The sequence below is a fragment of the Sus scrofa genome, chromosome 15, assembly GCF_000003025.6.
Source record: "Sus scrofa isolate TJ Tabasco breed Duroc chromosome 15, Sscrofa11.1, whole genome shotgun sequence".
In the NCBI taxonomy this organism is placed as follows: Eukaryota; Metazoa; Chordata; class Mammalia; order Artiodactyla; family Suidae; genus Sus; species Sus scrofa.
The window spans coordinates 120,917,360-120,939,482 of NC_010457.5; the positions used below are offsets into that span (position 1 = coordinate 120,917,360).

Genomic DNA, 22,123 nt, shown 5'->3' on the forward strand with positions numbered 1-22,123 from the left:
GGACTGGGCGCACAGTTTGGGAGGCGGGCCGGTTTCCTGCAGGCTGCCACTGGGACATGCTCTGGAAGGAGTGTGTCAAGGGAAATGGGTTGTTTTGTTTTGTTTTGTCTTTTTGCCATTTCTTGGGCTGCTCCAGCGGTATAGGGAGGTTCCCAGGCTAGGGGTCTCATCAGAGCCATAGCCGCTGGCCTACACCACAGCCACAGCAACGTGGGATCCCAGCTGCGTCTACAACCTACACCACAGCTCATGGCAACGCAGATCCTTAACCCACTGAGCAAGGCCAGGGATGAACCCGCAACCTCATGGTTCCTAGTTGGATTCGTTAACCACTGCACCATGACAGGAACTCCGGGAAATGGGTTTTTTGGTTTGTTTGTCTTTTTGCCTTTTCTAGGGCTGCACCTTCGTCATATGGAGGTTCCCAGGCTAGGGGTCAAATTGGAGCTGTAGCCACCGGCCTATGCCAGAGCCACAGCAACGCCAGATCCAAGCCACATCTGTGGCCTACACCACAGCTCATGGCAACGCCGGATCCTGAACCCACTGAGCAAGCCAGGGATCAAACCCGCAACCCCATGGTTCCTTGTCAGATTGTTAACCACTGAGCCATGACAGGAACTCCAAGGGAAATGGTTTTGAAAGAACTAGCATCTCAGGGCTCATCATCCTGGTCCATATCTTCTGTCGTACCAACCAAGCTCTCCTGGCAGTGGTGGTGAAGAGCACCAAACCTCTGCCTTGGCATTCTTCTTGTTCATCCTAGTACACATTTAGGGCCTGGTTCTGCAAGCTGGGGAAGAACTAGCTTTTTTTTTTTTTTTTTTTTTTTTTTAACTGCCTCACTTGCCACATTTGGAAATTCCCTGGGTCTCAATCCAAGCTGCATCTTCGACCTATGCTGCAGCTTTGTGGCAATGCTGGATCCTTAACCCACTGAACAAGGTCAGGAATTGAACCTGCATCTTCACCGACACTAGGTCAGGTTCTCTCTCTCTCTCTCTCTCTCTCTTTTCTTCTCTCTCTCTCTTTTTTTGTCTTTGCCATTTCTTAGGCTGCTTCCTCGGCATATGGAGGTTCCCAGGCTAGGGGCTGAATTGGAGCTATAGCCACTGGCCTACACCAGAGCCACAGCAACACCAGATCCAAGCCACGTCTGCAACCTACGCCACAGCTCTTGACAATGCCGCGTCCTTAACCCACTGAGCAAGGCCAGGGATCAAACCCGCAACCTCATGGTTCTTAGTCAGATTCGTCAACCACTGCGCCACGACTCTTAACCAGCTGAGCCACAAGGGGAGTTCCCAGCATCTCTCTTTAAAGGAGCAGAACTAGAGGGTCTGGGGAAAGAGGCCCAGAAGCCTCTGGTGGTGTACTCATTCTCAGTTCAGCCCTTGTCTTAATTCTAACAGGGTGGGACACCTTCCCCTGCCTTTCTGTTTGTGTAGCCTCTGGGGAATTTGAGGGTATATTTTCAGGGCCACCTAAACCCATAGGATTAACTTTATAAACTGGAGCGTGTAATGAAAATGTTACTAGTAACATTTTGTTACCATCAAAACCAATTTTGGGGGTTCTTCTTTGGCTCAGCCATAACCGTAACGAATCCAACTAGGATCCATGAGGATGCAGATTCGCTCCCTGGCCTCGCTCAGTGGGTTAAGGATCTGGCATTGCTGTGAGCTATGGTGTAGCTTGCAGATGGCTTGGATCTGGAGTTGCTGTGGCTGTGGTGTAGGCTGGCAGCTACAGCTCTGATTTGACCCCAAGCCTGGGAACTTCCATATGCCATGGATGCGGCCCTAAAAAAGACCAAAACAAACAAACAAATCAACAAACCTAACTTTACCTCCATTAACATTGAAAAGCCTGCCCAGAATGGCATTTCCAATCACACTTGAGAGGGAGATGAAGCAAATTTGTCCCAAAATTTCTCTTGGATTCAACCATGTTTCCTTCTTTCTAGCCCCTCTCAGAAAAGTGATAGTGAGGGTAAAGGGACAGAGGAAGAATTTGGGGTCTGGGGTCCTCCAGAACTAAGCCTCATGCCCTCATCTTTTTCCAGGGAGAATGGGAGAGGACATGGCCAGATGGCTAGGATTCAGAGCCCCCCATTTTCCCAGAGTCCGAATACTGCAGTGGGGACTGACTCTCCAAACAAAGTCTGCAGGGCACAGCATGAGCATTAGATCCAGGCACTCTGGGTTGGAAACTGGTCCTACTGCTTAGAAGTTTATGATACAGGCTATGTTAACCTTTGTTTTTTTATCTAGGCAATGGGAACATCTTCCTGTTTCAGTTAGTCATTGCTGCATAACAAACAACCCACCTCCCCCCAACAAAGTTACTTCTCATGATCCTTTGGGTCAGGAATTTGTCAAGACTCAGCTGGGTGGTTCTGTTCCTTATGGCAGAATTATTCTCTGTGGTCATTCACTTGGATGATTCTGCTGGTGGCTCTGATGGGCTGGACAGTCCAAGAAGTTTCACTTATATGTGTCTAGTGCTTCAAAGCTTCTCCAGAGGCCTCCTTCTCATCATGTGACTAGCTTGGGCTTCCTTACAACATGGTGGCCTCAGTGTAGTCAGACCTCTTGTTTAAAGCTGGGTTTCAAAATAGACCATGCCAAGCTTGAAGGCAAAATCTCCAAGTCTCTTCTTAAGGTCCAGCCTTGGAATCTACCTGATAATAACACTGTCACTCCCTTTTGGTTTACACACATCACAGAACTAGCCAAAATTCAAGGGAAGGGAAAACAGACGCCACCACCTCTCAGTGGCACAGTGGCCAAGCATGTACAGCCATCATATTCTCATAGAATTGTGGGGAGGATTTTTTTTTTGAGATATGCAAAACACTTAACACAGCATTTGATGCAATAACTCTTGTCAAGTTTGTGTTTAGTAAATGGTAGTTACTGTGGAAGGTAAGAGCTGATGTTTTGCAGGCATCGAACAGGCCCTGATTGCAAATAAATATGCCCAACTCAAACTGGCTCAAGCCAAAGGGAGTTAATGAATGGATTTTACACCTAAAAGTCCAGGTGAATTTAGGCACAGCTGAACCCAGGGGCCCAAACGATTGATGTCATTGGGTGTCCCCCCCGCCACTTCTCTCTCATCTCTTTCTCTAAGCCCCACCCCCACATCTCTTGTTTCTGCCTGTCTCTGTCTCTCTTCTTACTGCCATCATTCTCTGCTGCTGCACATAGACTTCCTCTATGTGGCGGCCCTCTGCCTACATTCTCAGTGCTGCTGACCCAAAGAAGAATGGCCTTCCCAGCAGAAGTCCTAAGGAAGCTGGGATCAGGTCAACTTCAGTCACTTGCCTATTCTTGAACCAATAAGAGTGTCCAGGAAGTTGTACCATCATGAATGGGATTAGCAGCCCCTAGGACCACAGGGAATGGGAGCCCAGGGAGGAGAGCAGAGTTCTTCAAATGACACAGAAGGAGGGGGAACTCATCCTGGATGTGACAGATTCTTTTTTTTTTTTTTTTTTTTTTTGTCTTTTTGCTATTTCTTGGGCCGCTCCCGCAACATATGGAGGTTCCCAGGCTAGGGGTCGAATCGGAGCTGTAGCCACTGGCCTACGCCAGAGCCACAGCAACGCGGGATCCGAGCCGCGTCTGCAACCTACACCACAGCTCACGGCAACACCGGATTGTTAACCCACTAAGCAAGGGCAGGGACCGAACCCACAACCTCATGGTTCCTAGTGGGATTCGTTAACCACTGCGCCACGACGGGAACTCCCTTTTTTTTTTTTTTTTTTTTCCTCTGGATGTGACAGATTCTAACCATGGTTCCCGCTGCATCTCCCCTCCCTGACAATGGACCCTGCATCCGGCTGTATGACCTAGCCAGGCTCAGCCCTTAAAGATCACATTGGAGCCCCAGAGTGAGGCCTGTGTGGGGAGGAAGTATCAGGCTGCAATGAGAAGGAAGAGACATCTTGGTTTTTCTTCCTTCTTCCTCTTGGCTCCTTCAAGTCTAATGCCTGGGCTTCAGGGAAGTGTCATGGAGAATTTGGACTGAGTCTCTTGGACCCAGAGGGCCTGGCTATCTTACTGAGGGGGTAGAGTGGAACCAGCATTGCGGGCCACAAGGAGGGAAAACGAAGCACTACAAGGATAAGGTTTTTATTCACAGCTCTGCCTTCCCAAGAGCTTGCGGGTGGGGTACAATTCTAAGAAGTCTCCTGCACTTCTCACCGAGGCCACCAGAGGGTGCACAGAACCCAGCTTGGCCTTTAACAGGGCCCAAAGACAGGACCTGCAGGACATCTGGGGGAACTCACAGAGCCGTGGGCAGGAGAGGGTAGGATGAAAGGAAGCAAGGAGACCCACGGACAGCTTGGGTCAAGCTACTAGGGTTCCAGACTGTCTGAGTCCTCTGGGCTTACCCAGATTTAGGGCTGGAATGCCAGCCTCTCAGTCTCTCCTGCCAGGTTCTGGAAGTGGTGGTGCTGATACTGGGCGAGTGATGCTGGACATCCTCCTCTGGGATGCTGGAGGGAAACTGAGGCAGTGGCAGAGACTGACACCACCCCAATCAAGTTAGAGGAATTCAGTAGAAGTAGCACAATGCAGTGCAAAAGGACCTCGTTTGCCAGCTTGACCTTGGTCAAGTCAGTGAGCTGACCTCTCTGAGCCTCAGTTTCCCCATCATGAAATAAAGGTGCCTGATAGCACATCACAAGAGTGCTTGCTGTCTTTAAACTGCCACTCACGTGTTAGCATCCATCTTCTTCGACCAAGTCCAACGAGAATCTGGGGACTGCCTTCCGTGAAGGGTGAGAGGACCTGTCTGGGAGGCATCATTTTGACCATTCCCTGGTCCTCTTCAAGCTCAGAGATGGCTCTGCACTCTGGCAGTGCTGCCTCAGAAGGGGGCTGGAAGCAGAGTCAGAAATGCCCCCATCACCACGACCCCCCCTTGCTCATCCAGCTGCTCAGCCCCAGGCACAGTCTGAGCCATCAAGGTCCCCCACTGGCTGAGTGGTGGGGGACATGTGGGACCGGGGAGGTGGGGGAAGAGCACAGAGGCGCTCCAGATGTGTGCGTGACCACATCAGGAACAGCCGGAACACAGGCAGATGGGTGGGGAGGCCAGGAGGAAGGCTCAGGATCAGCCTGAGGCTGAGGACTCAGGAAGCACTTCCCTTTCCCTTGGCTGATCAAACACACAGGAGTCCGGAGATTGGGGCGGCAGGCTCCTCCCCCTTACTTTGCTGACGGGCTGTGGTCCCTGAGGCCTGGACAATAGGACAAAGAGCTCCTTTATTGGTCCAGAGCTCCTTCTCTGACTTCTTCGGGAAGATAACCTTCCCTAGCCGAGCATCAGGATGGAGCCTGGGCTGGGCTCTGCTGGGGCGGTGAGGGTCCCACCTGTTCTCACCCTAGTTGCCTCCCTGGCTCTCTGTTCCCTGCAACCTCCTACAGAGCCGCCACAGCTGGAACCATTCTCTGCACTGCCTTTCATCCCTGGTGCTCCTCCATCCCCAGTGGCCCCTGTAATTGTGGTCTCAGGCGCGGCGGCTGCGGGGGCTGGGGCTGGGCTTGGGGCCAGAGCCCAGAGCAGAGCCAGGGAGGGGCTTAGAGGCTGCTGATAGGGGCTTGCCCATGGCATGGGTCCTAGCGGGCTGGGGCTCCAGCTGCAGACACTTTCTGGGCTTCATCTTCACACATGCCCAGGCCATATGCCAACTTCTGCCCTCACCTACCTGGGTTGGGGAGAGGCACCCCAGACGGGCCCTCCTGTATTCTCGTGACATCAGGCCAGTACCATGCCTGAGTGCCAGTGAGGCTTGAGCCTTGCTGCAGTTTGGGCTTCCTGCAGGTCAGTAGACTTTCCCAAATGTGGTCTTCTCAAAAATCACTCAGGACGTTGGTTGGAAATGCAGACCCTCCCCCCAGGCCTCGCATCTGGAAAGGCTGATTCAGCTGCACGGGGCCCAGAACCAGTATTTCCCATGATCGCCTACCCCAGGGGACACATATGATGCATCAAGCATGGGAGATGTGAGTGTGTGCACTAGATGGGGAGTAAGAGGGTCTGCAACTAGATTACAGACCATTCCATTATCATATGGGGCCGGTTCCTAATTCTTTCTGGGCCTCAGTTTCCCCGGCAGCCAATGGGAGCATGACTCTCCAGCCTGGCTTGTCCTGCTGGTGCCCCCTTCACCCTAGGCCCAGGTCCCTTTCCTCTGTTGAGTCTGGTCCTGCCCTGCCCCTTCCCATACCCTGCCCGAATTCTAGTCCCAAGTTGTCCCCATCCTTGCAGCCCGGTGAGGGAGAGTGGGGAGGGCAGGGGGTGGCTGGGGTCAAACAAGGCTCTGGCTGACGCAGACTGCTTCCTGCCCCCGGCTGTTTTCCTGCTGTCCAGCCAGACTGCTTCCCCCCCCCCACTGCCCCCCTCCCCACCCCCAGCAGCCTCAAGCCCTTAATTCCTGACAGCTGCGGTGGCTGCCGGCAGCAATGGGGAGAAGGAGGGGGGAGTATGCCGTCAGCCTGCTGTTGCTCTGGCCGCCCCCACCACCTGACAGTCTGGGGACAGGGGAGGCCCCACCCCTCTCCTTCAGTTCCCCAGGGATGGGCAATTCCAGGAATGGGTGCCTTTTGTCTTAGAGGCTCTGGTCGTTTATCCTTAAACCTGGAGGGGCTCTCTTCAGAGATGGGGGCAGTGAGGTTGGAAGGGAAGTGTATGTATAGAGTGGGAAGCTTGTGCCCATTTTACAGAGGATGATGCCGAGGCTACAGCGGGAGTAGGTTTCACTCTCAGGGCCCAGGTTAGAACAAGAAAGTGAAGCTGGAGCCTCCTTGCCCAGTCCTCTGGCTCTCGGACTTAACCTGGGTCCAGTACACTCCTCCCATATGGAGGTGAGCCAGTGTTCAGTTGGGGTGGCAGGACAGGAAGGGATCCCAGAGAGGAGTGGGCCTGAGCCAGGAGGCTGATATTGGGGGGGGGGAGCTCCCAGGGGACCAAGTACAGGTGACAGAGCCAAGGTAAGACCTGGAGCATCTGCAGGCTGGGGCTCGGTGTTGGGACTGTTGCTGCTATGCTCACCTGGGTTTGGTTCCAGCTCTTCCACTCACTGGCTGTGTGACCTTGAGTAAGCCATAACCCTTTCTGAGCCTTAATATTTTCTTGCGAAATAAAAGCTAATGAAATAAGATGACCTCAAAGTGTACTTTTAGGATCAGAAGTCTCATTCCTCCTCCCAGGGCGTGCCACCCCAGGGTGCTCTGCTTCCCGACAAGCATTCGCTGGAGTTCCAGTACCATCACCTTAGTTGACTAGATGAGGTGGGCTTCATTAACTTCATTTCACAAAGAGGCAGAGGAAGCTCAGCGGCCAGGAGGCACCTGTTGAAGGTCTCACAGTGAACAGAGGGAGATCCAGAGGCTGCCAACCCCCTTTGCAGGACCCCACACCTGCCTCACCAGCCAAGCCTGGGAAGTCCCTCCTGAGGTGGGGAGGCGAGCAGGGGGCCAGCCCCTCCCCTCCAGCGCCTGCAGGTGTGTATATTGGGGGGCGACGGCTCCCCAGCAGCTGTGGCTCAGCCAGGCGCGCACACCCCGCAGTAACACAATCCTTCCCACACAACCCAGCGAGCCAGCTCACTGGCACCGCCCTGTGCCCGATCCCACAGACCCCAACACCTCCCCCCACCCTTCCCTGGCACTGCAGCTCCCACCCCAGTCCTGAGCGGACCGACGCAGTGGCCTCGACCAGTACACGCCTCTTCCCCCCCCCACCCCCGTCGTCATGACGTCACGTGGGGTAGAGCCCTGAGACACTCAACTGGGGGGGGGGGGTGAGAAAAGGGGAGGCGGCGGAGCTCCCTGAGCCGGGACAGTCGCTCACTCTCTGGGCGGTGGGGCCGGTGGGGCCCGGCACAGACAGCGCCGCCACCCCATACCCCCGGCCCGCCTCTCACGCCCTCGGAAGCGCAGGCTCACCGCTGTGCGCTGGGGGGCTCCCGGGCACCCCAGCCTCTCGTCTCTAGCCCGCGGCACCTCCGGGGCCCCCTTACCCTCCAGAGGCACCGGGACTTGCCGCAGGGGGGGTTCGGGAAATTCCCCGGACCCCTGTGCCAGGAGGTGCCCGGAGCGCCCGCCCGTTCTCTCCCCCCCCCCGAGGGCGGTGCCCCGGGGGCGCTGCCCCATGGAGCGGGGAGGCGGGCGCCGTCTGCTCCCGGAGCCGTGACCCGAGTCGGAGCTGTGTGTGGCAGCCGCCCCGACCCCCCGAGGATCATGCGCCGTTGCCCCTGGCTCGCCGGTCCCATCGGGCTGTGAGCCCCCCACTTCTGGCCCATCACGGCCCGCGCGCGATGGGCAGCACCCACCCTTGCCCTTGGCTGCGGCTCCGACCTCGGCCCCAGCCGCGGCCCGCGCTCTGCGCGCTCCTCTTCTTCCTACTGCTGCTGGCTGCCGCCGTGCCCAGGTGAGCCCTCACTTAATGCCCCGCCCTCCTGCAAAGCTGGGACCCCCAGCCGCAGGGGCCTCTGGCGCTAGTGCTGGGGCAGGAGACCCCGGAAGGAGGGAGGGATGATGTCCCAGGAAAAGTGCTGGTGACCAATGAGAGTACCCTCATAGGAGGGGGGTTGAACCGGTGACAGAATAAGGGCAGACCAAGGAGACAGGGCAGTGCCCAGGAAAGTGATGGCTACTAGCAGGGGAGGTGTGTGTTGGGGGTCGGGGAGCAAGTGCCATCCTGGAGTCCCTGCCATGCTGGGGGGATGCACCCTTGCCCCAGGAGTAAGCTCAAACTGCTTTGCTCCCCAGGAGATGGTCCCCAGGCAGGGACAGGGGCAGGGGCCAAAAGGGGGTAGCCCAGGTGGGGGTCAATGAGAGATGGCAACTAGAAGAGTTCTGTGTGTGTGTGTGTGTGTGTGTGTGTGGAGATCGAGTGAGCCCAGCATGCTGTGTTGTAAACAGCAGTCTGTGTGTGCACATGTGTGTGAATGTGAGGGATCACGGATCAACATTTGTAAAGATGAACATGTGTGTGTACTTGTGAGGGTCCGTGTGAACGTGTATAACTGTCTGATGAAGTGTGCATGTGTGTAAGTGTTCCCGCGTCTGGGTGTCCATCTCAGTGTGTGCAGAAGTGTGTCTGCATGAATGCGACTGTCTGAAACATGCCATTGGGAGTGGTCTCCTGGGGAACACTGTGCATGGGAGCATCTATGCCTGGGGATGTACTTATGAAATACCGTGTGCGCAGGCATACCGGATGTGTGTGCATTTGCATGTGTGGGTGTGCAGCGGGGTGGATTGCATTGGAGGGGATGACAGTGAGAAGGTTAAGGAAAGAAGGTTTAAGGTTATACCGATGGGCCTAAGCTTCAAAACAGGGGCTGGAACAGAGGGATTATGGCCTTCGGGACAGAGTGTGTATAGTTACATGGGGCCCTCCTAACCCCACAAAACACTCACCCACCCCCGCGCCCCATGCCTGCAGGTCTGCACCCAACGATATTTTGGGCCTCCGACTCCCCCAGGAGCCTGTCCTCAACGCCAACACTGTGTGCCTGACGTTGCCTGGCCTGAGCAAGCGGCAGATGGAGGTGTGTGTGCGCCACCCAGACGTGGCTGCCTCGGCCATCCAGGGCATCCAGATCGCCATCCACGAGTGCCAACACCAGTTCCGGGACCAGCGCTGGAACTGCTCTAGTCTCGAGACTCGAAACAAGATCCCTTATGAGAGTCCCATCTTCAGCAGAGGTAGCTGCCCCTCACCCTTACCTTTCTGCCCACCCCATTCAGCGCCTCCATTCCAGAACCTATCTGCCAGCCATCCCCTAATCTGCTCTCTCAACCTGGCAACCTCCCCAGTGCTCATCTGCCAGCCACAGAGCTCTCCTGCCTTTTTCTGCTCTAGGAAAGTCCATGGGGGCCGGACACATGGGGCATATGTGGGTCCAGGCTGGGCTATGTGGGCTGAGGATGGCAGGTTTCATGCCTGAGAAAAGAACTCCTGGGCTATCCTGCCCCATCACTGACACTGCATATCTCAGGCCCAGGAAATATCCATATTACCACCTGCTTCAAGTTACCCTCTACCTAGTAAACAGCATTTAGGATGGAAAGCCTGTGATGAAGTAACCCGAATCAACACGAAGAGGGGTCAAGGACCTTTTGCCAAATGGTGTAGGTGAAGGAAGCCTGGGCAGGTAAAATGTCTGCACTTCAGCAGAAGCTCTTCTCCTGGGGGTACACCACCAGCCTCTGTATCATCCTTGCCACCCCTAAAACCGTCTCTGAATCAGAGGCACAGGGCGTGTGCCTGTCTCCTGCTGAGCAGGCCTGAGGGCCCTGCCAAATGCTCTTCCCCTCACAGCTCAGAGAAGCTGCAGCCCACTATCCATTTCCCCACCTGGACCTCTGGGTGCCCCAGGACCCACCCCGTGACAATCCCTGGAGTGGCTTGGGCTGGAGATGGCCGGAGGTTCTGTCACTCATTTGCGCTTGTACCCACCTCTTGCCCTGATATCTTAGGCTTTGACTCAGGTCTCTAGGGAAAGATGGGGGGTCTCGCCTCCTGCATGGCTCTAGCTGGGCATCTCCCTCTCAGTTGCTGGGGTGGGACAGTGTGAGGACCTGGCTCCTTGGAACTTGTACAATTTTCAGTTGACAGTAGAGGAGGGGGCGTACTTCTCTACTCTGTGGCCTTGGGGCCCAGAGGCTTCTGGAAGAGTCAGGTTCTACCGTACCCCAACTTCGGGAAGAACTGAGCCGGGGGCCTTTCCTTTGCCACTAGAACCTTTCCTTGCAGCCCCCGGGAACCCCGAAGTCAGGGGCCACCCCAGTCTCCACCAGCCCAGCCCCCGGCCGCCCGCCCCGCCCCCGCGCGCCCTCCCTCCTTCCTCCCCCGCGCGCCCGGGGCGCTGTTTCTCCCCGGCCGAGCCCAGCCCGACGCGTGTGGCGGCATGCAGCCGCGAACTAATCCCCGCGGGCCGCGGCAGACGGCTCCTGGCCCCAGCCGCGCGCCTCTCAAAGAGGGCGCCCCCCACCCTGCTCCGCGCTCCCACCCTCCCGCCCCGCTCTCCCCGAGCCCCTCCAGCCGTCGGCCCAGAGCTGCTGCCCGCGACCCCCGGCCGATCGGCACGGCCCAACTCCAGCCCGACGCCCCGCCCCGGCCGCCCCCGCCGCCGCTGCGCTCGTGGACACGAAGTGACAGGCCCCTGCATCTCTCCTGCCCCGCCGGGCCCGGCCGGCGCTTGCCGCCGCAGCGCGCCCGAGCCCACTCCGGGATTCTAGGTCACCCGCGCTCCCCGAAGCCCAATTCTCTCTCCAGCGCTCCGGCCTCGGAGTTTGCTCCAGGGTCCGCTCACTGGGGGCAGACGCTGAGGTTCTCACCCCTGCCGCTTCGGGTGAGGCCAGGCTAGCTCTTCCTGCCCTTCCTGGCCTCGATGTCCCCTCTTTTCCCTCTGGTCCTCCTGTCCCCTTTAGACTGAGTGAACCCAGGCGTCCCGATTGCTTCGCCCGGGTGAGGCCGGTGCGGGCTGGCGGAGGACAGCGGGGCTTTGAAGCTTGGGGGCGAGTTCGGAGCGGTGGAACTCCGCGGGGTTGGCGCGGCGCCAGGCCCTCCTGGGTTCACCTGCAGTTTAATAAGCGGGAGGTGAGCTGGGGGGGACCGGTGGGGGGAGAGGTGAGGTGTGGAGGGGGGAGACTTGCCGGGGCTAGCCGGCGCGGGGCGGCGCCCAGCGCGGGGAAGGGGGCGGGGCAGAGGCTCCTGGGCTCCCGCAGGGAGGCTGGGCTTCTTCCTTTGGCCTCAGAACACCATCCTACCTCTGCGACTTCTGCCCCACCATCGAGACACCTCATTTCCATCTCTCCCTCCTCGGAGGGGACTCTGGGCTTTTGGAAAGAAATTGCCACTTCTGGGAGTTCCCGTCGTGGCTCAGTGGTTAACGAATCCAACTAGGAACCATGAGGTTGCAGGTTCGATCCCTGGGCTTGCTCAGTGGGTTAAGGATCCGGCGTTGCCGTGAGCTGTGGTGTAGGTCGCAGATGCGGCTGGGATCCAGCGTTGCTGTGGGGTCTGGCGTAGGCCGGCGCCTACAGCTCCGATGAGACCCCTAGCCTGGGAACCTCCATATGCCACAGGAGCACTCCTGGAAAAGGCAAAAAGACAAAAAGAAAAAAAAAAAAAAAAAGAGAGAGAGAAAGAAATTGCCACTTCTTCCTCCCCTTCCAAGGGTCGCCATTGCTGCGCTTCCCTCACTCCACCTCCACGTTCAGTCTCCTGCAGGGTCATTTTCCTGGTCTACCTTGGGCCATCACCTCAAGGAATAGCTACATGTGAATCGCATGGGGCCAGTCTTGGTGGTAACCAGCCCTGGGCCTGGATCTTCCCTCTGGTCTCCCTTCTTTTCAAGCTATGATTGTCCATCGTGGGGTCAGGGAAGCCCAGTTTCCCCAAAGCAGAATATCAGGATGCTGACCCTTCTCACCCAAGCTGCCAGTGGGGTTCTCTTAAAGGTGCACTCTGCCATGTTTGAAATTCAGAGACTGCTGGGAGGAGGTGTTCAGAAGGTTTGTCCTGTCACTTGCCCTGCATTGGGTTGGGCCGAAAGGATGGAGTCCTCAAGTAGGAGAGAGAAGAAGGGTGTGTGAGCAACTGGAGGGGGTGCTTGGGAAGCAGGGCATACAATGGGGCTTTACCTAGCCAAGGAGAGGGATGCAGGGATGCTGGAACCTGGGGACTGGGGGACAGGGAGAGGGGCCCCTAGCGGGCCAGAAAGAGTGAGTGGCAGCTATGACCTAAGTGCCGAGGGCACTGGTATCTGCAGATTTCTCTTCTGAGAGCCCACATAGGTGGTGCCTGGGTGGATGAGGCACTGGACAGAACATTAGCTAGAGGGAGGGGGCTCTTCATTGTGAGGGCTAGTGAACCCCTCCATCTCTCACTCAGGATGCCGGGACCAAAGGGAGATTTGAGGAAAGGGCTGCTTTGGGCGGGACTTGGGCCCTGGAGTGAGGGGGGATGAGAGAGAGGCTTGATGGAGGGCAGGAGTAGATTCACACAGCAGGTCGTGGAGCACTCACACAGTTTAGGTACCACCCTGTCTAAGGCCCAGACCCATTCAGAACGCGTGGGAAGAGGGGGCATGAGGCTGGGCAGTAAGCCAGGCTCCCAGCCCAGGGAAGCCAGCCATTTGAGAGTCCAGCCTCTGTTCTCCAAGGCTCTGGCTCTTTTGTCTCCCACCTCCCTTTTTCTTTTTTTGGTCTTTTGTCTTTTCTCTTTTTAGGGCCGCACCAGCAGCATATGGAGGTTTCCAGGCTAGGGGTCTAATCAGAGCTGTAGCTGCTGGCTTACGCCAGAGCCACAGCAATGCCAGATCCGAGCCACATCTTCAACTTACACCGAGGCTCACGGCAACACTGGATCCTTAACCCACTGAGCCAGGCAGGAATCTAACCCGCAACCTCATGGTTCCTAGTTAGATTCAGTTCCACTGTGCCACGACGGGAACGCCCCACCTCCCTTTTACATTTGTCCTCGGGGAGCCTCGATTTTATGTCCTGGCCTCCAGCTTGGGTTATGTGGTGGTATCAGATGGGAGGACGCAGTCACAGGCAACTGTATGTATCCCAGGATCACTGAGGGTCTGTTATTCTAATGGAACCCAGTAAATTAGCCATTAAATACTTGCCAGGTGCCAAGCACTGGCCTAAAGCACTTTATCTGTGCTTTAGGATCCTCAAATAAGCCTCATGCAGAAGGTCCTATTATTACTCTCTTTTTACAAATGAAGCTAAGAGAGGTTGGGTAACTTGTCATTAGTCACATAGCTTGCAAGTGAGCTGTAGAGCCAGGATTCAAATGCAGGCCAACTGTCCTTAGAGATTGCACTCAACCCCCTGCCATACTGTTTCCAAAACTAGGAGGCCACCATGATCTCCTATCCTGTGCCCAGAGGTGAGCTGCTGCAGTGGAGGAGAAATCCAGAAATGGAACTGACATGTGTGTGCACACACACACACCTACCCATGATTGTGCAAACGTGTAGCTACATTTGGTGTCACCCCCCTAAGTGTTCCCACATGCACACAACACAACACACACACACACACACACACACAAACTCTTTCTCTTTCATTCCAGGCACATGAGCAGGCGCAGAAAATTTGCACACAACTTATTTGCATGGAGGCAATGGAGACCAGACCTCTTCCCTCTCCTCCCTCTTTGACACAAATGGGCAGGGCTCAAGCTTCTCTAACCCCTCCTGGTTCCCAGTGGTCCCTGAATCCTCTCTCCTCCTCACTTCCCTGCCCTCCAAACCTCCTCCCCCAGCCCCTTCCTGGCCATTGGCTTTGTCCTGTAGCAGCAGCTGACTCCACTTAGATGCTGGCAGTCCCTGTCCCAGATCAAAGGCAGGGCGGCTAATTGTGCGTTTTAACGAGCCCCCCCTCCACCATGCTCCAGGCAGCCCAGCTGGCCAAGGCCCCACCCCTCTCTCCCCCTCCAGCTGGCCAGATGGCACAGTGCCTTCATCTGCCCCAGACAGTCGGGGCCAGGACCGAAACTGGGGCCCTGAATGGGAGCTGGGAGCAGACCCAGTGGGCTAGACTCCTCTGAGACCTGAATGCTTGGAACAGAGGGTGACCACACAAGCCCCACCTGGTCACCCCTACACGTGGCTATGACAGCTGCCAGAGGCCATGGGATGGAGTCCTTAGCTGCGTGGGATAGGTAGGCTGTGGGCTACATTTCTCCAGATTCCTCTAGGCCTGCCCTTGAATGTGACAGAGCCTGGAAGATGGTGGTTGGTCCAGCATAGCTCCCTGGTGCCAGGCATAGACAGGACCATAGGATTGGAAACTGGGCTCCCGGGTTTCTTTCTCAGCAGCAGGTCTTTCCTAAAGCCAAATGTCCTTCAGTAGAAAGTGGCCAGTCCTGGGATCTGAGAGAGATGGGGCTGGGTCCCGTTCCATAACCTGTGGCTCTGGGCAAACGCCTTTTGCATTGTGTGTGTGTGTGTGTGTGTGTGTGTGTGTGTTAGAGAGTACTTTCTGAGGCCTGGGCTGCTTCTGAAGGACATTTGTCCTTGGAGCCATTTTTCCTAGGAGCAGACTGATGATTCCACAAGCAATAAGTGCTCAGGATTCCGCAGATAAAAGGCGAGGGATAAATACAGGGTGTGCACCTCAGCTTGAGTCTGCCTTCCTTTCCCTTAGGCTGCACCTCCCAGAGCAGTGTCTATGCTTCTGCAGCTCCCACCGATTCCAGCACCCCTTTGAAGGCTCCCACCCAATCGCTGTCCCTTCCTGTCTGCTCATAGCTCGGCTTCTTATGGAAAAGGTCCTGAGCTGTCAGGAGCTGGAATGAGAAGCTAGAGAGGAACAGTCTGCTTTACTGGCTTCAGTGGCCCAAGTGATTTATTCTAGAGTGGGCTGTGAGCTGCCAGGCTCTGGGCCTGCTCAGGGAAACAAGAATAAGGAGCAATAGCCTGAAATTGCAACAGTAGTGAGTGAAGTCAGACAGCAGAAAGAACTTCTCAATAATAGTGAGATTTTATATAGTACTTACTATGAGTAAGGTATGATCCTATGCATTTGAAATGTATTAACTTATTTAATTCTTGGAACAACGAGACAGGTAATAATAACACTGTTTCACAGATGCAAAAGCTGAGACACAGCAGTCAAGTCACTTGGCCAAGGTTACATAGCTGTTAACAGCTAGTAAATGGAAGAGTCAAGTTTGAAAACTAGGCATTCTAGGTCCAGGCTCAGACTTTTTTTTTTTTTTTTTTGCTTTTTAGGGCCGCACTCACGGCATATGGAGGTTCCCAGGCTAGAGGTCCAATTGGAACTACAGCTGCTGGCCTACGCCAGCCACGGCAATGCCAGATCTGAGCCAAGCCTGTGACCTACACCAGAGCTCAGGGCAACACCGAATCCTTAACCCACCGAGTCCGGCCAGGGATTGTACACTGCAACTTCATGGTTCCTAGTCAGATTCATTTCAGCTACACCACAATGGGAACTCCGGAGTTCATACTCTTAACTACACATCTTGTCTCTTTTGGGGGGGGGTGCTAGGCAGGGAGAGGAGGACAGGCCCTGTGATGCAGAGGGAGAGCATTAGGGGTGGGTCTGAGTTAGGGTCTCTATCCAGTCCTGGTTGGCTCTCGGGGGTCACTGAGGCCTCCAAGTCCTCTTAGTCTTTGATGCTGAGGTAGAAAGACCCAGAGCTTTTTCTTCTGAATCTCTGGCTTCTCCCAAGTCATCAGCCTCCAGTGGGGTTCTGGGCTTCTCCCCCAGGCATCTATGGCCGGGGTGGATTCTCCTTCTCATATGGGAGCTTGCTGTTGGTTTCTTCCACTGCCTGAGCTCTCTCAAGTTCAGAAGCTGGTCAGAGAAGCTTGTGCCAGAACCTGCCCCTTGCTGGTCCTTTCTCAGATGCAGAATAAGATAGAAGCAGCTTGCAGATCCAGCAGCCGGACCCTTCTCTGCAAGCAGGCCTCCCCCTGCCACAGGCCCAAGGATGGCTCAGGCTGGGAATGCCATGGAAGAAAGCAGAGTAGACCAGCCCTGGGTCCCTGAGAGTGGCTATTCAGGGAGACGTTGTTCCCATGAGCATCTCAGGATGGCATCTGCTTTAGGTAACCGTTCCCTGTCAGTGTTCCCACCACTGTATGCCTATGGCAGGCAGGCGGTGGGCTCACCTCCAGCATCCCCCAAACAACCTCTTCAGCTGATCTAGACTGATGGCAGGCAGAATGGCTGGACGATGCCTTTTCGGAGCAGATTTTCTGGAACAGGGTAAAGGGAAATTCTGCTGGCTCTTTTCTTCACTTCTGGCCATCAAAGCGTGTACTGCTGTGTACCTAACGCAGTGGGGCCAGGAGCTTTAGGAGGACACCAGCTTCTCACACCTACCCTTCTGCCCATTAACACCTCCTAGGGCCCAGAATTTCATCACTGGTCATTTACTTTTTAGATTAAAATGTGGAAGGAATTCCCATTGTGCCTTAGCGATAACAGGCCCAACTAGTATCCATGAGAATTCAAGTTCCGGCCCTGGCCTCGCTCTCTGGGTTAAGGATCCGGCATTGCTGTGAGCTCCAGTGTTAAGTCACAGATGCGGATGGATCCCTTGTTGCTGTGGTGTAGCCTGGCCGCTGCAGCTCTGATTCTAGACTGCGAACTTCCATATACCGCATATGCAAAAAAGGCAAATATTACAGGAGAGATAGACGTTTAAGTCTCTGATGGTTAAAATAAACAAACAAAATGTGTGCTAGATATATTGTATCCAACAGGAGAGACACAAATTCTGAGCTTGCTAAGTGTGACACTGATGAAACAGAAAGGAGTTCAAAAAGGAGGGCTGTAGGGGGCGACCTCCCCCGGTCCAGCCCGTGCGGAGAACTTCTGGTGTGATTTCTGCTGCTCTTGAGTCCATGCCCTTGCACCAGATTTCCCCCGACACTGGGCCTGTTCCCCCTGAGTCTGGTGAGTTGTTGGGCAGGGAGAGTAGAGAGAAAGCATGTAGAGGCTCCTCAAAAGCTCTTTCCTGCATCTCTATGCTCAGGTTTCCGAGAGAGTGCCTTCGCCTACGCCATCTCCGCAGCGGGCGTGGTGCACGCGGTGTCCAATGCCTGTGCCCTGGGCAAACTGAGGGCTGTGGCTGCGATGCATCCCGGCGAGGGGATGAGGAGGCCTTCCGGCGGAAGTTGCATCACCTGCAGCTGGAAGCCCTGCAGCGGGGTAAGGGCCTGAGCCACGGAGTTCCCGAGCACCCAGCCCTGCCCCCTGCCAGCCCCGGCCTGCAGGACTCCTGGGAGTGGGGCGGCTGCAGCCCGGACGTGGGTTTCGGAGAGCGCTTCTCTAAAGACTTTCTGGACTCCCGGGAGCCACATAGAGACATCCATGCGCGCATGAGGCTCCACAACAACCGAGTGGGGAGGCAGGTGAGAGCCCCCTCCACCCCCCTCCCCGGCCTTCTCCAGATCCCTCTGCCTAGGACCCTTCCCCTCCCCCAGGCTTATGTCTATTCTGAGGACCACATCACACCCCCTAACTCAGTAACTTTCTCATTGCTCCCTCTAATTCAGTTATCAAACATGCACTGGAGACATACTGTGTGCCAGGTTCTGGCCTAGGCCTGGGGATGCTGGTATGAAACAAACACCCCCCCCCCCCAGCTCTGGACTAGCTCACCCCCTGCTGAGCAGCCTGCTCCCTCATTTCTTGCTGTGAGCAGTAGGGAGCGCTCTAGTCTTCAGTCCCAGCCTCAGCATCTAGGCCTAGCTCTGCTACTCTGTCTCCTCCCCTATAAAGTGAGAAGATTGAACTGGACGACCCATAAGCTCTCACCCCGACTCAGCGCTAATGTTCCATGATTCTGTGATATCCTTTTCTGGGATTCCTCTCCTCTCCCAGACTTTCTGTGCGAATGAGGGATTCCTGCAAAGGGAGATCCCCAGGGACCACTATGGTACTGTGTTATATTATCCTTCTCCTTTCTCCCTCTCCTCAAATGTTCACACTACCTCAAAGGTCATTCATTTGAGAATGAGGTAGGGAGTTCCTGTTGTGGCTCAGTGGTTAATGAATCCGACTAGGAACCATGAGGTTGTGGGTTCGATCCTTGGCCTTCCTCAGTGGGTTGGGGATCTGGTATTGCTGTGAACTGTGGTGTGGGTCACAGATGTGGCTCAGATCCCACGTTGCTGTGGCTCTGGTGTAGGTCGGTGGCTACAGCTCCAATTAGACCCCTAGCCTGGGAACCTCCATATGCCATGGGTGTGGCCCTAGAAAGGACAAAAAAAAAATGAGGTAGATAAAGGTTCAGGGGAGGGAGAGAAAAGAAAAAGAGAAGCAAGGAAAGAAAAAAGGAAGGGAAGGTAATAACAGCCTGCATTTAATTTATTGAGTGCTTACTCTGTGTTAGGCACTATCTGGAGCATTTTACTATACATTAGCCTATTTCATCCTTATGCCTATGGATGAGGGTTCTATTATTAGCCTCATGTTCAGATATGGGAAACATGGCACAGATAGACTAAGATGATGAAACTAGTGAGAAAGTAGCAGAGGCAGGTTTCATCCACTGGCAGTTGAGCCCTGAGCCCTTTTGTTCTACAGTGTAGTCTACACTAAGATGCCTCCTTAGCCCTCATGAGTTCAGCAACCTCTTTTCCTGGCTATTCTGCCCCTGTCCCTTTTCTCAGGCATGGCCAGCCTTCTCAAACCCTGTTTCTGGCTTCCACTTACTCTAGCTGGCACTTTCTCCATCTCACTCCCCTTCATCTCAGCCTAGGCTGGTTCACTTTCTTCCATGAAGCCAGGAGCTGTTTGAGCTCTTCCATCATGACTTAGAGGTGAGGGAAACTGAGGTATACCCACCCTCAGGTCACTTCCAGCTCTCACCCAGTTCTGCCCGTCCATGCAGCGCTTTTCCCAAGCTTCAGCACTATCCCAGCCCATACCAACAGTGCCTCCTCCTCCTCGTTAAACCGGTTAATTAATGGCTGCTGCCTGTGGGAAGCAGATGTTCTGGAGCTGTTGGCCAGGGAGGCTCTGGGCTGGTTTCCACGTGGTGCTCACACCACAGCACATACAAGCTGCAGAGAGCCCTTTAAGACGTGGAGGAATGGGGTCCCTCTCTTAGGTGCTATTGCTTGAGGGCCCCAGATCATTTATTGCTTTGTGGTTTGAGAGTGGAGAGGGGGCGAGAAGGATGCAGCCAACTTCCTCTGGGGTCTCTGGTGAAGATAACATGAAGGGGCTCTTTGAGGGGAGACTCTAGGGCAGGCTGAGAGCTGGGCATGGGGTGGGTACGTTGAATTCCTGTAACTAGCTCCCTTGGAAGTCTGGGAACCTCCCGCCACTTGCATTGCCCTGGGGGGTCTGGCTCTTTGGGTTCCCCTTGGTTCTGTATTACAGACTTTGGCCCCTGTTGGTGCTTACTGTGTCCTAGAGGAATGGTGGCACTCAGCATTGGGCAGAAGAAGCCCCAGCCAGCATGATGGGGGAGGAGGAGAGGGGAAGTCTCCCCAGCCCCTGGCCCTCTCTCAGGCTCCCTACAAAGTGCTGCAGGGCTGAGGAGTAAAGGGCTTTCTCAGACTCCCGACAGCCTCTGCTCACAGCCTGGAGTGAGGCCAGAGGCTTTGGGGCTGGGATGAGGTGGAGCCAGCACACCCCTGTTCCTTGTCCCCATCCGAGGGTTGGAGGAGAGGGAATTTCCCTGAGGATCTGGGATCCCCCCTCAGGAAGCAAGAGCCTCCAGCCCCAAGGGCCCCCCTGCAGCTGCTGGAAAAGGAGGCTGGAGCGGGAAGGAGGGAATTCCCCCAAGGTCTGGCCGGGTGGGAGGTGGGTGGGAGGTGAATGGGAGAGCAGCAGAAGAGTGGGCAGAACTGTCCTCCTGACTGCCTGGCTCAGGAGCTCTGCCCCCCATCCATCCACTGCGGGCTTCAGCTTTTGCCTCTGTTCCATGGGCATTGGTTTCAAAACCTTCCGAGATTCTCCAAGGCCAGTGTCTGCGTCGGGAGGAGGGCAATGGGCCTGGCCGCGGGCATCACCCCTCCCCGTGCCTCCCTCCGCAGGCGGTGATGGAGAACATGCGGCGGAAGTGCAAGTGCCACGGCACGTCAGGCAGCTGCCAGCTCAAGACGTGCTGGCAGGTGACGCCTGAGTTCCGCGCGGTGGGGGCGCTGCTGCGCAGCCGCTTCCACCGCGCCACGCTCATCCGGCCGCACAACCGCAACGGCGGCCAGCTGGAGCCGGGCCCCGCGGGGGCACCCTCGCCGCCCCGGCGTTCCAGGGCCACGGCGCCGCGCCAGCCCCGCCGACCTGGTCTACTTCGAGAAGTCCCCCGACTTCTGCGAGCGGGAGCCGCGTCTGGACTCGGCGGGCACTGTGGGCCGCCTGTGCAACAAGAGCAGCGCGGGCCCCGACGGCTGTGGCAGCATGTGCTGTGGCCGTGGCCACAACATCCTACGCCAGACGCGCAGTGAGCGCTGTCACTGCCGCTTCCACTGGTGCTGCTTCGTGGTCTGCGAGGAGTGCCGCATCACCGAGTGGGTCAGCGTCTGCAAGTGAGCCGACAGCTTCGCTCTCTGCGGCTTTCGCTGGCGATCTTGGCCTGGCAGCGTCGTCCTGGTTCCTGGAAGTGGAGGTTGAACCGCAACATCTTATAGGAACCTCCCAGCTCTAAGGCCTTCAAGACTGCAATCAAGAGGCAGTCCCGGCCTGCCAGGACCCCCCACCCCCACCCAACTCACTTCTCTGGACTCCAAGATTGATTTGCCTTCCAGCTCTCTGCCCCAAGCTCAGACAGCTCTGTTGGGCTGGGGATGGTCCCACATTCTAGGGCATCCGCTGGGCCTGCCTCCTTCCATCCCTTCACCCCTTCCCAGGAGTGGGAGGGAATGAATGCAAGCTGATGGGCAGGGGGAGGAGGGTTAAAAGAAATGGACATCCTTGAGCTGAAGTGATTCTGCAGAGGCCTCAAACACACTCCCCACCAGCCTCTGCCCCTCATCATTCATTTAACAAATATTTATTTTGCACTCTTTGTGGCCTGGCACTCTGCGGCTGAGAGGTGCTGGGGATACTGAAGTGAATAAGAGACTCAGCACCTGCCCTCTTGGAGTTTACATTCTGGCTGGGGAAGATGGACAATAAACAAGTAAAGACACAAACAAGGTCATTTCAGACACTGCTATGTGCTGTGAAGAAAATAAAGCAAGGTGCTAGATGTAGAGCGATTCGTGGGGAGTGGGGTCCCTTTAGATAAAGCTACTGGTGGGGAAAGACTTCTCTGAGTTGTGATGCTCATGCTGAGACCTGCATGATGAGGAGAGCCATGCACTGATTGAGGGTAAGGGCTTTCCAGGCAGAGACCATGCGAATGCAAAAGCTCTGATGTCAGAAAGATCTCAGGAGGAACGGCAAAGAGGCCTGTGTGACTGGAGTGACAAAATCAAGGGACAGAGAAGCAGGAGAAGAGCTGGCTGGGGCAGAGGGGTGGGGGGTAAGGGTTACATGATGTGTGTCCTTCCAGGTAGAGGTAAGGAGTTGGGATTTTACATAAGAGGAATAGGACCTTTCAGAGGGTCTTAAGCAGGCGAGTGTTATGGTCTGATTCTCGT

General features: G+C 55.7%; 1 protein-coding gene across 1 annotated transcript; it reads left to right on the plus strand.

Moving 5' to 3' along the window:
• WNT10A (Wnt family member 10A) lies at positions 7,845-21,673 on the plus strand. Its single transcript, XM_021075610.1, is given in 6 exon segments — positions 7,845-8,451; positions 9,472-9,734; positions 17,560-17,646; positions 17,649-17,938; positions 20,576-20,778; positions 20,780-21,673. Coding segments are annotated over 6 exon segments (1,248 nt in total). The 5' UTR covers positions 7,845-8,338; the 3' UTR covers positions 21,072-21,673.